Source organism: Varroa destructor, unplaced genomic scaffold, assembly GCF_002443255.2.
Source record: "Varroa destructor unplaced genomic scaffold, Vdes_3.0 BEIS01000722.1, whole genome shotgun sequence".
Taxonomy (NCBI): Eukaryota; Metazoa; Arthropoda; class Arachnida; order Mesostigmata; family Varroidae; genus Varroa; species Varroa destructor.
In genome coordinates this window covers 30,037-45,929 of record NW_019212175.1, presented here as the reverse complement: position 1 = coordinate 45,929, position 15,893 = coordinate 30,037, and the positions used below count along the sequence as shown (strand labels likewise).

Sequence of the window (15,893 nt, the reverse complement as noted above, 5' to 3'; positions counted from 1 at the left end):
TCGTATATATAGTTCGTGAGTTCCATATTCGTGTTTTCTTGTTCTTATGAGCACTTCCTTTTCGTCCTATTGCGACAAAAAGAAAAAGCTATTACGCTCTCTTTTTCATGTGAGGTCTTCTGCATTTGAGAAACAAGTTCCATGTATCCAATGTAATAAGACCTCACTTCTAAATTCACGGAACACCTTCAGCCAAGCATCGCCAACTGCAGAGTGCAGCCCATCGCTGGATTTATTTAGGAGTGATAAGCGACTATTTAGACTTTTCATCAGCAGAGTAACTTCACACTACCTTTATACTTCACGGTAAGACACAACGAATTACAGCTGATTTACTTAATTATGTAAGGTTATCTATGGGGGTTATGTAAGAATGGTAACTTCTTACATTTTTATCTAACGAAAGCTTCAGGGTACATTTTCATGATTACGAAGAATAATTAGAAGTGATGAAAGCAGTTTTTGGCAGTTTGGACAAAAGATTATTTTGAAGAAAAACATTTCTCATTAAAGAAAAACATCGTTGTCATAAAAGGACTTGGTCTGAAATTCTGTCGAAGGTCTTAGTTTGGACTTATAATGCTCATATGGTGCGCGGAAGTTTATCTTACCTTACGCGAAGTTTGAGGTCTTTCGAAAAAGTACCTTTTTCACTCATTTACATAGTGACGCTTATTTACCTGTAAAAGAAGCAAGGGGACATCTACCAGGGTATACCTGACGTTAACCTTTACGTCGAATCGTCAATGACTGGTAGGCTTTTTTGTCAGCCTTTCATTTTTTTGTGTCTATCTTTATTCTAAAACATATACGATATAGTCTAGATATTTATTCACAGAAGGAAAAGCTATTCTCACGAAGGTCGGTTCTAAGCACTCAACCTACATTTTGTCTATCATTGCAATACACCTCTTCCTGCTCTAGTATTTCCTGTAATACCCAATAGATTCAAATAAATAGCTTCTGCTAAATAAATATCCGATTGCCCTTTCCCGGTGAATGATCCCGGTGTTTGTAAAAGTATGGAGCGATCCATTTCACTGAACTACGCACTGGCTACGCAAAATGCTCATTAGCGCGCGGATGTTCGTTCCAATATATCCATATCACCTGTCTCATACAATTTACTCGGTGGCATTACTTCAGCGAACCTGCTGAAAGCGTCCTACCTAGCATTCTTTTTCTAAAGTGCATCGATATGTTATTATATAATAAGAATAAGAGATAAAAGTTCTAACTATGATATTGTCGCATAAATTATGACACAACTCAAAAATATCTTTCAAGTGAGGTTGACCCCCGGACCACTTAGATAATACTTAATTTCGTCAACTGTGAGAGCTAAGCGATGGATTTTTTGCGATGGAGCAGTGTAAGGTGATAAGGAATATGGTTGACTTGAAGATACGACGGCACAATAAGCCACTCTGATACGAACATTTCGTTGTTATTACACCAAATGAGGATTGCATCAAGCATATGATCCTCATGGAGAGCTTCCAAATTATCATCGTTTCGTTAATGTACATGAAATCTAATACAGAAAGAGTACACTTCTATGTTAAGTCCGGCATCGGCGCTCGGTACCTGCCCACAAGGGTCGTCAGTATACTTACGGCTAAATATGGTGGACGCGGTTACGGCGGTAGAGACCCCTTCTATGTGACTACTCATCATTCATAGCCCGAGATCAACTCTATGGCGGATTAAGAATATCGCGTCCTTAAGCCCTAGTAATTTTGATTGGACACGTGCAGGATAGACAGAAGGTTATCTAGAGAGGCTTCTTGTACCTTCTTAATACGATGAATTGAAGAACAGGTAGTGAAATAGTCACTTGTAGATGAAGCACGATCGAGAATACGTATGCGGGCTACAAGAAAATAGAAATATAATTGCTTGCAAAACAGGTAACGAAATCTACAATGTGTTGAAGTGTTAAACCATGGTCGGGAATAACAATAAGGAAGATTTTCTATAAAATATTACCGAAGCGAGCGCAAAAAGGCGAACTAATATGCCGTTTACCGAAACTTTAGAATGCACCATGTAGAGGGAATAAATATGCATCGGTGTCCGTTATTCGAGGTGCCTTATAGATGTCGTTCTATTGCATTTTAGATCGTCTACACGTGTTACCGGCTTACAACAGAGTAAGCACAGGCATCGTAGCTTGCCTGTAAGCTGCTATAGCCATATAGCCACGGTGTTTCCATTAAAAAGATTAGATCACGATGAATTCCTTATTTCCTTTCTTTTTGCTCGATAGAAATAAGTGGTTCGCGAAATTTAAACGATGAACGGCCGCCGCCCAGCAAGGAAGAGCAGCATCTTTTCGACCGACTCGTAGTCAAGAAGTAGCTGCGAGCTTTACGGCCGCAGCAGTTATATCTACTTCGCGAGTTAGGCTTGCCATTCGCTCTACTTTCACCATGGAATATTTCATAAGACAATTGCATATCTAGGGGTAAAGTGTTGCTCTTGATGGTTGAAAGACTGAACGATTACAAAATGGAGCGATAGGTAGAGAAATCAAATGTACTTAAAATGTTCGCCAGATCGTATTGTTACGCTTGTGGCTAACTACAGCTGGCTTTTATTGATCGACAGAAGAGGAAACACTTTGCCGTTAGGAAAGGTGTGGATCTGATCTCTGGTCTATGGTTCCTGAAGTTGAACTTCTCAAAATGCAGCCAAGAACTATTTCATATATTCATAGCATACGCATATCCAAGTGATTTCGCTAGCCACGATTCTACATGCCAAAGTAAATGGTGTTTTCAACAAACCAGCTGTATTAACTCCCAGTAGACACTGGTGCCTCCTCCACAAGAGGCATTTCACTTATTGAAAAACAACTTCCTTTTGTATAGTTGTTTCTTGCATGTGTTAAATAGCAGATCTATGTGGATAACTCATCCTTAACGTATTGTCATCTAATTCTTGTTATATGGTAAGACTTATGAAGTATCCTTCTATTCTTCTTTATAGCTGTCTATTGCTAAACTAAGATAGGTTCTATTTGCACGATTCCGGGCTAGTTAGAGATAGTCTGTACACAAAAATACATCTATATCGAACCCATGACAATGTATGTTTACCAAAAAACGCAGCGCTTCTTTTATTGCAGCTTAAAAAAGAAAAGCTATTTTACTTAGTAGCCGAAAGTGGTCTACGATATCCACAGCTCATTACAGAAAGCCACAGATTTTTCACCAAGCAATACTCTCAAAGCCGGTAGGGAGATTTCTCGGCTTTTATGCTGCTTATTATACAGCCGTAGCCGTTTTGTTTAAATACAGATTCTATCACTTGAAAATGAGTTAAGAAGTATATTTTTAAACGCGTGAAGTTCTACGTGCAGTAGATGTCTAGCCTAGTTCAAAAATTCTAGTTAATGTCTCAAAGTAATAATTTCTAGATGAGCATCAGATGAATGCTTAATTCTCTAGAATCGTTCCCAACGTCTGTACTGCCTCCGCCAAAATAGATGACGAGAGATTGGTAGCAACGTTTAAGGAAAAAGATATCTTTAACACAGCTACCAAGTAGATATGGCGACGGACTCACCATACAATCATGCAATCATAGGCTTCTCATATGAGACTCAGTGGTTCCTTCAAGTTGTTAATATCAGCTCACGTCGCCGTGACCGCCAATCGGCATCAAAACTATCATTGAAACACGCTGACAACTTGAAGACTGTCTTAATTCAGCTGTTATATATATCCCTAGGGGCGACGCCTTGCGGGAATTGTAGGGGAGAAAAGGTCCTGACTCTAAAAACGGAACGGTCAATACAGTGGGAGCATATATTCATTTTAGCCGCTAGGAAACCTTTTAGGAACCACGTACCGTTTGCACAAAACAATTTCATCGATGTATCAAGAAGAAATGGACAACATTATATTATTCACTATTATTACATAGGAGAATTAGCATTTTTTTTAATGCTGCTGAGATTTTCAATCGGATTCTAAACGAAGCGGGTTCTGAGAGGGCCATCGTGTGTGTACGTTTCCAGAATTTCGTATTGCATAATAGTTCCATCTTTCAAAATTCGCTTTATCATCATATCTTTGAACAGAGTCGAGGGATATGTATGCTTTATTTTCTATTTTGTTACGCTAAATAAATAGATTTTAACTAAATAGAATCAATGTTGCGCTTGGTGCTACCCTGCCTAATGAGACTAATATTGAAATGTTTCCTACAATTTAACAGGTAGATTTTTTATCGCATTTGGAACACACGAGCTCCAGATGATGCGTGCCTCATCATTTCGTATTTAATGAATCAGTGTTACATCGTTCATAGATTCGTGAAGTGAAGTCATCGCTCGCTTGCGGAATGGAAACTCTCATGGACAAGCGTGCAGTATTGAGCGTATTTCTCGACCATTGTTGTAGTTCCGTCCGTTATCCGTTGATTCTACAAAACCAGGGACAGTGCATATCTCTCCTGTGTTATAAACCCAAAATATTCCAGAGTATTTGCCGAATGTACTATTTGGTCTAAAGTGGTATAGATGTTTTTTGCAGTGGATTCAGACGACTGTGCATAGTTGCCATCAGATCGTCGTCTTCACCCAAACTATCATAATGCTTTAGTTTTTATTAAATTCGTCAGAATTACTCTTGTAACACTCTTTGGGATAACTTTTATTGTCGGATTGTCCACTGGTTGGGGTGTTCGATGACTGTTAAATAAAACAGCTAGAAAATTCCTGTAGTTTATAGTGGTTTCCTTTTTCAAATGTATAGAGGATACATAGCGTAACACGAGAACCTTTTCACGTAAAGGTCCTCCTTCTGATTCTACATTTCGATTCATTTACAGGCTAAGTTACTGCTTCTTATATCTAAATGACGACGATAACGAAACGAAAGCCTATCATCTAAAATCCTGTTGAAGCTTCCATTTTCACAATTTACAAAGTAAAAACAATCAGAGTTTTTCCGAATGCATTGTGTGTTTCACTATATGCGGATGTTTAAAAACAACGCATCAGCCCTAATATCCGCTAGCAACAAATACACAAACTTCACAACGTTATTTATAATCGGAGCGCACGTACTTTGGTGCACAACATTGTATCCGTACTCAAAAAAAAAACTAATGATCCACAGATGAATCGAAAGGAGCCAAAAAAGCTATTACATTGCTGACGGTAAAATGTTTCGATCTTTTTATCTTCATTGTTTTTGATCATTGTACCAATTGTAAAAGATGCTTTGGAGGGCCTTTTATGGCTCTATTGACGGAATCTTGGTCGGTCAGATGAATGACGTCAGGCACCCTAATTGTACAATGAAGTGATGAATCCGGCGTACAGTGGAGTCCACTATAATCGATTTATTATAACGGCTTCTCTATTAGCTCTATTATTAACAAGTTCGAAAAACTATATCTAATTGTTGCTCATTACATTACGTTATAAATTCGGGTTGAAAACAGTATATTGTCTGATAAAAAAAGATCTAGGAAAGCTCACTCGGCTACTGAGAAACAGCTTGACAGATACTAAGGAGTTAGATGTGTATATATATAAATGTTAGCATATATCAAAAGACTGCTACAGAGAAGCTACAAATCCGGCGTACACTGCCCAATTCGTAAGGAATGGAACGCGTTCTTATCTTATAGCCGGTTTAAAATGCACACAAAACGGAGCCTGATCGTCGAGAATACTGGCTAGTATATCGCTTGCGAAGTAAACAATGACGTTTGAAGTGCACAATTTGTGTACACAATACAATATATAGGTTTGAGCGTACTAGATAAAAAAAAAATGACTAGCCTTTCTCTACAGAATATAATCTTCAGGTCGATACGATGTTTTTTTTTTACAGTATTGCGATACAAGCTCCGACAGGTTCTGAGTACAGTGGACTCAGCGTGACTGGGCAAGGTCTGAGTTGTTAGCCTTTACGTTCCCTGACTTCGGTATAGTATCATCAAATATGCCGGCTTACATTAGAAGCTTACATCCCGTAAAATTCCCAGTAACAAAGAAAGACATGTCAGAGGTATTGCCCAAAATATTGTGAGAGATACCGGAGGATATTTGATGGCCATACGTTCACTGTTGGAATTTTTGAGGGTTAAAAAAGGAGGAAAAGAAGGATAATATCTGCAGTCTCTTAAAGTTTCTATGAACAATTGAACACAATCAACTTTCCTCAGTCACTGCTGATGTATATTTCGCACTCGAGTACCCGTAACTATCGAGATCTATATCCTCTGCTTTAGGCAACGCGTGTCCATGTCTAAATGAGTTAACTCGATCTGACTCCCCGGTTGCTCATAGCAACACATTTTGAGCTTCGATCGTCGAGGTCTGCATCTGGTTTATACGGCTCAGCTCATTATCGATGCACAACAGTGTTTCTTTGATGTAGAGTTCTCGCTACTCCAAAGATTAGTTTTGCACTTGCCTTCTTTAGAAATGTTGCTCTGCGCTATTCGACTAAAGTCACTATTGGACGGAACCAAAGCGCGTAACCCAGTTTTGAATTTCCTCTTTGCAAATCACACGACAGCTAAACGATGTTTTATCAGCCTTCTAACGCGGGCCGTAACAGGGTCCTAAGACACAATTACAAGTTCTAAAGATACAACCAATTATTTAAATTAGACGCCATTATTCGAGTTTTAGTCGAGGCTCGATTGATAAATCTGATTGAGAATCTTTGTACATTCAGCATTCTGGGTTGGCCACAAGGTCGAATTGAAAAAGTGATTTTTTTTCACCAACGACTGCGCCTAGTTAAGGCAGCGCTCGGAGTTTTGCAGACGTTCCGACGACCGTTAGTTACCTCAGCAGCATCCTAGCGACAGCCCAGCCAGCCAAGAAGTGTCCCAGTAAACATACGTAACCCGATTTAAAAACTTTCTTTCTTTTCAACAGAACAAGTCCGGGAGCGGGTCTTTGCAACGGTTGTGTATCGAATAGAACCTAGTAACTCTATGATAAAATGGTACTCATTATCTACGTTCCTATCTGATAACAGGCATTTTCACTACATTTTCTGTCTGTAGTTGTGTTCGTTCCGTATGCGCGCCGTGGCGCATCTGCTGGCTGATGCTAGATAAAAGCGGGGGGCAGGACGCATCGACAACCGGCAAATTCAGCTGCTGACAATCTCGCTCTTTTTTTTTTCTTTTTTATGTGAGTTTAAAATGCTATTTATTTCCAATTGTTGGATGATACTTGTGGCTACGGCACTGTACAGTAAAATTTAAGAAAAAGTTCAAATATTCAATACAAATAACCTGGTGTTATTCGATTTGCATTATGTTACAGATTTCACCCGTCTAGAAATACCACAATATTAATAATTTATGTACAATCTAGGCACTGAGATGTCCATCTCAGTGAGTTGTCAAGTACACTTGCATTAAGGTTAGGTTCAGGTCCTCTTATTTTAATTTGTCGCGTCAAGAGTGTCTTACTGGTAACAGCGATGAAAAATGATTATACAGTTTAAAAAAAGTCGACAAAATTGGATCTGGTTTAGGGTTGATAGTAATAATAGCAGTAATAGTAGTCATAAAAGTATTGTCTAGAAGCTTAGCCATCTTTGTGCGGACCAATTTTATCCTAACAATTTACTTCCACTTCGTACGATCATAACGTCCTTATTTGTCGCTAAATAAATCTTTTCCATTTAGGTCAGTTAGGTTCTGTGTCATGTCAGCTTTCTTCGTTCATAGAAAAGGGTCTTTCTTTTTTAGACCTTATATAGAAATGATGCACATTGTAAGCAAAAAGTACACACACGCATGCATGCGTGATCATCATGCTTACAAGGATCAAAAATGTAAATCGTTCTACCATCCGTCTTAATATAATAGTAATAATTACTGATTGAACTGAGATGTCAGTTTTCGATGCGCTAACGTTTCAATCAGTTGGTCAGATATCCAATTTTTTTTTGCGTCTTTGTCGTTGTTTGTTACGGTTGGCGTCTGTTTTTCTCGCTAGATAAGTACATCGTCAGTAGCAAGCGTTACTAATTACTCAGTTGTATACATTCGGTGCAACATGTTATCTGTCTCAGTATTGTAAGATCCGTATAAATTAAATAGATGAGCTTCTTTGCTTCGTCGCGTCTTTCCGCTTGATAAACCGCGCTCAGCGGGCGCCGACAGTAATAATAGTTGTCTACAAATACGTGTGCACTCTTCATCTCAGTTAAGAGCACTAATTGTTACGAGGGAAATTGTCCGGAAAACCAGAAAGAAGCACGCACAGCTGAAGAAATCAGATTTTGTTTTTAGCAGCTCCATTATCATCAATATCCGAATCGTCGTTATTATGACTATTATCGTCACGGTCATTTTGGTGGCAGAAATGAGCTTAAAGATGCTGCTATCGAACTGCGCGATGTTAAGAAGGACATGAGTCAATATTAGCAGTAGCCGTTGTGATGATGCTGTTAAAAATAGGTAAACAACTGCTTGCTGGTCAATAGCAGTATTGATCACGACGTTCGACGACGCATGAAAACGCGGCCGCACAAGGCTTGTAGGCGATTGTTACCGATATGGCACGATTACCATAGTGACCAATGCCACAAAGCCTACGGGGACGATCGATGCGAGAATTGGACTTAACGCCACAGGCAGTGCGACGCCAGACGTGAAAGCTCGCTTAAAGCCGAAGCACTTGACGGCGATGAGGCGCTTCTGCCGCCGGCACCAATATTCGCCTTCAGGATCATTCGTCTGCGCGTCGCAGATACACGCGAAATAACCACCATCTGATACCGAATAGAGAACGCGTGCACTGGCCGCACATTGTGCTGAGCATGGCTCAGACGTCTTTTCAATGGTTGATCGGCACGCATGACCATACTGCACGTACGCTTGTTGACAAAGGCCGTTCTCCCTACATAGACGATGCCGCTCAACACAGGACACCTGTGGATTATAGGGGGGTTCTTCGACGAACTGCAGATGCGTAGCCGCCGCCTGAACATGTTTTTGTTGGTATTCGCCCAGCCTATGCTTATAGTCGAGCCGCTGCTGCACGAAATCGACGCGCTTCCGTTCAAATTCGCTCTCGTTGAAGTCAAGCCGCTCTGGCCAACAGTTTTCTATGTTCCGCATACTCGCACACTCCTTGTCGCCACGAGCGCACGAACACGTGATTACCTCGTAGCCTTCGATAATTGACGACAGTGATATTAGTGACAATCGACACTTGTCGAGGCAAAGTCCTTCCACGGTTCTGGAATCAAAACAACACAACACAAATACACATTGAAACCGATGTTGTCGGAACAGATATGATGTATTTAATATTCTGAACTTTTACATTCGAACCTGATATATCAGACCAACACATTGAAACAGATGGAAAACAGTTGCCAGATTTTTAGTCTCATGTCGACATGTACACCTTACAATACGGCATCAATGCTTCTTCAAAGCGTATCTGTACAGTCGAATATTCGTTCGGCTAAAAGGAAAGCCACCAGATCTAAATGAGTCGAATGATATTGTCAGAGAAGCTAAACGTCTAAAATGGCAGTATGCAGTAATTCTTAACTCTCTAAGAGTGAACATATTTTCTTTTATATAAATCCAGTTGGAAAGGGCCAGCTATACCAGATCCCTGAATAACTGAATTTACCACGTTTTCCAAGCACCAGGTGAGCATAGGAAAGCTTTTCATCCTGCTGAATTCTACAAACAAATGGGGATATACAATATATTATTCCATACAGTTTTAATAAAGCTAGTTAACCACGCAGTCCAACGGTGCCCTTGAGTCACCCTCAATATCCACTTATATACCAGAAGTGTTATCATAAGTGAACCGTTAAACGCTATATATGACTCCCTTGTCAAAATAAAAACTCTATATTCTTCTCGAGCACGCATATATTTCTCTTCAAGCTATCTTGCCACTGTGATTACATATCTCTTCGAAGGGACGGTACCTATCTAATAGCGGCTAAGAACTGTGAAGGATAAATCTCTCGTAATTTGATTTTGCCTTCGATTATATCTCTACACCGTAAAACGCTAGCTAGGGATAGGAAAATGCATACAACTACACTATATAACAAACATTTTTCTGGCTATACTATACAGTCAACTAGACTTCCAAGCAGATACGATGTCGAGATAGGTCATTATGAGCGCGTCTCGTTTACGGAATACTCCATTTCACAGCTGCAGGTACGCTCGTGTATAATGTATGGGTGATAGAATTAAGACGGGTCCCCTTGAAATGAGCCCTAAATATAAACGCCGTACACTTAGCGACTAGTTCGTTTGACTTTGAGTTACTTTTTTGAGTTCTTCATCTATTTTCGAAAGCTTATTTTCTGGAAATAGCCTATTTAGCTATGAATGAGATCAACCAAAGTAATATATATGTAGATAAATATTATTCTACATGTCAGCAACGCCAGCAGCCGTATGGGGGGAAGTGTTCATTGAGGCAAGAAGGCGTCATATTGCCTGAAAGCTGGAGCACATTCTTCGCGAGGTTGAATATACCGTACAATCTTAAAAGTCTTAGTAAGCTATTACTTGAACATATATATTTGGCAAAATTCTTGGAGCGGCCTGTGGATGAGGTCCTGCCAAAGCCTAAATACTATTATGTCCTTCCTCCTTCTATTAGATTACGGCTTCAAAACTAAATCCGGTCTTATCCATATTTACTATTAAATAGCGCTAGATTTTTTTTGGAGTTAAGTTTCGGTAGTTGAAGTGCCTGAGGTGGCCTTCTCGAACGTCAGGGCGATCAGTACGGAATGACATGAAAAGGGCTGGCGGACCTCCCGTACCTATTTCGTACCTTATGAGTTTCTAGCGAGTAAAATAAAATGTTTGATAATACTTGCAAATATATATATATATATATTGCAACGCGCTGATTACACCGTCGTTCCGTGTCGAGATAGGCTAGCTCTGTTGAGGCTTACGCCACGGTTTAACTAGTCGAATAAACGATATAAGCGTGCGGCACGAGCTCAAGACCGACTTTTTTCTCCGTATAATACTGCGCTTTAAGGTCGCGAATAGTATGAGAAGCACGCTGACGAGCTTTATGTAACCTTGAAAATACCAACGGTTCGCCCCGCTGCAGAAGCACCAGGCGTACCTCTCGCGCCCCAAAGTGACAAAGCATGCCTTTCACAGACATGAACCAGTCGACCTTTTAACCTGCCGTAAGCACACTAAGCGAAAACTCGTCATTTGATGAGCTGTTATTGCGAAAGGAAGAGTAACGTTCCAACGAGAATCCACAGTTAATACCCATTCACCTCACAATTAGGCAGTGCGAACACAACGCGAGGCTGGTACCCTAATTAGCGTTAGCCGAAAATTGCTTTCGACGGCATTGCTTCTCAACATGCTGGCAACTTTTTCTTGAAAGTCGCTATACTCTATCGTCAGGCCGAGAGTCTAATCTCTTTAATGTGTCAGGCAAGTAGCCCTAAACTACACAGATTAGTGTTTATTGTGAAGATGTATGATTTTATGATAATGACACTTTGAACTCGTGTTTTGTAAGTAGTTTACTGATTATAATATTTGTTGTAAAAAAAATCTCTACTATCTATATCATGTAATAGCTGACAGAGGTACTTCCATAATAAATAATTTGCCCAAGTATCCTGAATAAGGATTACTCCGGTTGTGACTGAAGCAACGAAACCTGCGTCGTATCTAACACGATTCTGATTCAGTTTGACAAGATTCAGCCCTGAAATGATTAAATCCTGTCAATGCAGCTTATTGTTCGAAGTGACTTTAAAAAATTGACCTCTTACTACGGGCCTATGAGTTGTTTGAAAGCATCGTTTTCCTCACTTCAATTTTTAATCAGGGCTCTTCATTATTTCCAGACCAACATCAAAGTACTCCGAAAGCTTGAAAGATGAGAAAAACGGCTTTAAGAACTGAGTTCCTGGGAGAAGCTGAGACAATAAAACGATCGACACAACTTCAGACACTGGGTTCTTAGAAAGGTCTGAAATGGAAAGGAGTGATCTGTTAGGAAAGAGAAAACATGCTACCAAGGCCGAATCGGAGGGACCCATGGGAAGGATGCGTACTCACGAGCTAGAACCCATAGGTCCCTTAATGGAGTCTTCGCAGTCTCAGCAGTCGGAAACTGTGAGGCGCCACTGTCCGAGGGTCAAGCACGAGACAACCGTTAGCTGCCACTATTATTCCTACTCGAGCGGCCGTTGAAAGTATATACATACATATGTCGTTGGTAGGAAGAAAAAGTACAAAAAACATTGTTGCATATACTCCAAATGCAAGCAGGTTTAACCGACTAAAAAATTGGACCCGACAACTTTCCATCTCAAGTTTTCTCTTGATGAAAAGTTTCTATTGTAAAAGAATCTATATTTTTGGTCATATATCTATATATATATAATGCATCTATATATATATATATATATATATCTATATATATATAATCTATATATATATAACGACGAACGATGTGTGCATCGGTACTCGTAAAACCAAAGTTCGCTCTTCCTAGAACAAACCAACTAAGAACAACTCATTCGGTTAATGGTTTCCCTGGTCTGATTTTAGCGACGATTTTCTTAACCAATGGCTTAAGTATTTACCACGCCACCGGGAGATGTTGTCCGCACTGTGTGCAACAGCTACGGAACGTCACAGTAGTAGACTGCCCAATGAGATCATTTTGACTCCTAATTCAATTGTCGTTCTTCACTAGCGTTGTCGTTCAGTAGGGGGTTATCATTCTTATTCTATAGCAGCTGGACTGTTGCTAGCGAACACGCTTCCTTACCACTAGATACTCTTTTGGATTTTATTATATATTCACTGTTTACAAAATTCGAATATATTTAAAAAATCGTAGGGGTCAAGTCCGCGACTCAAACAATGTAGGAAGACGAAAGCAGGTTTTGTATTTACAGATCGGCTAACAACGCGTAAGATGGTAATCTTACGCGTTGTTAGCATATATATTTCCATATAGTCGCGGACAAGACCTTTTGCGTTTAACGATTAAGTAAATTAAGTATATTGTTTAATAAAGGGCGAATATGTAACTGGCTTACAAATGTATGTAAAATATGTAAGAATAAGTGAAGCACCAAACAGTGGACAAGCAAGCACCCTTGCGGACGACGCGAACCTTCCCTGCAGTTCTTTCGAGCAGCCAAGGGTATAAGCGTGATGTACAAGTTGGCAATTCTGCGACTTCTTCAGGCAGGTGGCGATTGCCGCTGAGCAGTTCATTTGTGAAAGTTGCACTGGCAGTATCTGACCGCCGTCTGGTGAGGATGACGCTACGAATGCTGGCGAGACAGTCATCGACGACGCCGATTGCGTCACTAGGATGCTTGCAACAACGAGCCACTGGACAGAGTGAAGGCCGGCCCCGCTGAAGTCGTTTCGACTTCGCCAACAGGAGAAGCGGTCTGAAATGGACAAGGAGATGCTAAGATGAGATTATAATATAATATAATAAGATAAACATGAGGTCTAACAGAAATATTAATATTTCTGTTAGACAACATCGTAAACAGTATTAGGATTGATCCATTCTACATGTTTGATAAATTAGTAAAGAAGCGTTTTCTTAATGATCCACATACGAACAGAAGAGGAATAAACTGTAATTCACGGATGCGGTAGCCACATGTCAGCGCGACCACACGACTTGATATAAAATACCGTAAAAATATGAACCATAGCAGACAGCCTGCCATCAAACGTTGTATTCGGCGAAAGATTTACGACCGGAAACAATGTGAGTCGTTGATTTACAAAATAGGAAAACTTGTTAAACTCGAAAATGAGCCTTGTGTGAGACGCCCTGCGAAAAAGCGTTCGGAGCCGGGACGCTACAAGTAGCATTAGGTTTGGCGTACGCAAGAATACCAACCCTGTTCACCGCTGTCAAATTGGGACGCAGAAAAATATAGCCGGATGTGTCTCGCATCGTTTGCACTAGAATCTAAAAGGTCCCCTAAAAAGGCTCGGCTCTTTTTGCTTTGAGCATTTGTTGCATCGAATTATAGTTAGAGATCGCTTTCACACCTTTCAGATTGAACACCTAATTACGCCGAGCACTTTCATTGTAGTCAAAGGTATTAGCGCTTAGCAAAAATATCCAATAAGCGCTCAAAGAGGCCCAGTATCTGGTCGGAACCTAACAAGCGGAATAAACTGCGTCACGTGATGTAGGCTTTTAATATTGTTAGAGGCAATAATAAGTAATTGCGTTCCTTACACCCAATGAGCTCTTAGAAGTGGATCCCTTGACCATTAGACTGCGTGTAGTACAGCAGACGACGACAACAACAAACAAAAGCCTTCATCTCAAATTGAGATTAAAACAGAGTTTGGCACTCTTTGGCCATATAGGCCCAACTACCGCCAATGTACCTTATTTGGTCCGTCATGCGCGTTTGCTCATTATGTAAATACGCCTTCGCGAACGCATAATAAGCGCGGCACAACTCGGTGTGAACTACTTCATTTACCACCAGCTGTGCTTGACCTGGAACTTGGCGCAAGAACGTTACATGTTGTTATCAATTGTGCACTCACCTTAACTTGTGTCGAATATGATCTTCTGAACAGCATCATAACTGACAGAATTATATAGTCTAAAAATCGGCTGTCAGATGTGTTTATGATCGTACCGTTAAAAACATCTTTCTTTTGCATCACGCATACGTTCGAAGGCAGCCAATTCTGGTGATATTTTGTTGTTAACAGAACAGCAACGTGTTACTGATAATAAGTATTACCTGTCGGATACTATAAGAAGCTTGCCCATACCTAGCTGTTTACGGGAATTGTGTACTTGGCGATCCACTTTGATTACTCATGTCTCATTGTTATTAACACGACGAATTCGCTGGAGTGAGTTTATTTTCTAACATGGTGTCTAATAGGCACGGCAGCCCGAGGTAGGTTCAGCTTCGTTTGTCATATAAGGGATTTTTAATGATAATTTTAGACAGGACATGACGTTACGTAAGCTACAGTTTTTTGGGGCTTGTAAAAACCCACCTCATTCGCTGCGGCAAATGTCAATGATTTGGTTTCAGGTCTTAAAAAGAACTTAGAGTTGTCCTCGAATCGTATACGCATACGCACAATGAGGCTGAAGTTCGAGCTTTACTCGAGCAACCCTCTCAATATCAACTCTATATCATTAACTCAAGCATGTGCGATGTGTACCGAATACGCGAAGCTTCTCTATAGAAATTGTCCTCTTTGATAGTTAGCACCGTGAAGGACAATTCGTAACCTAACATTCAGTGTAGGAACGTCGGGACGTTGTTCAAAACTAGATACTGCTGAACTGACTTATAAAAGGAGGCGACGTCAACCATGAACGTGCTCTGATCGTTAATTCGAATTTTAGCGTTGGCAAGTAGTTACTATGGCATATACCTGACATGCCATTTCATAAATTTGTTGGAAGAAAACCCAAATAGGTTCAGCATGACCCGTACGAGGCGATATCGAATAGCTAAAGTACCGAACGTAGAAGAAACCCAACTTACCTTTTGACCTAAACATTGAATCTTGTGAGGCTGTATAGGATCAGGGTCTACGAAGGAGCCAAGCTTTCCAAATCCTGCCATGCGGATCATAGCGACGCTGCAGGTGCTATGCAGTGCTATCAAACAAAGAAGAACGATATTCCACTCTAGCCGTATTCTTTGTTTACTAGGTAGATGTTTCACAATACGAAAACTTCGATAAGAATGTCTGGGAATACAAAGTTACTTTTGTGATAGAAAAAGCAAACGTCTGAGATGACTTTCAGCAAAATTACGTGCGACTGTCATTTATTCATCACACCCCAATGAGAACTTAATGGGAACGAAAATAGAGGTTGTATACAACTG

The 15,893-nt window shown here is 40.3% G+C and overlaps 1 protein-coding gene across 1 annotated transcript; it reads right to left on the bottom strand.

Annotated features, from left to right (window-relative positions):
* Positions 1–7,260: 7,260 nt before the first annotated feature.
* LOC111255140 (uncharacterized) lies at positions 7,261–15,679 on the bottom strand. The gene is made up of 3 exons (XM_022816800.2): positions 15,546–15,679; positions 13,157–13,442; positions 7,261–9,235 (listed from the first exon to the last, which is right to left on the bottom strand). The coding sequence occupies exons 1-3, from the start codon at positions 15,559–15,561 to the stop codon at positions 8,542–8,544; spliced, it is 996 nt and encodes a 331-aa protein (XP_022672535.1). The 5' UTR covers positions 15,562–15,679; the 3' UTR covers positions 7,261–8,541.
* Positions 15,680–15,893: the final 214 nt, after the last annotated feature.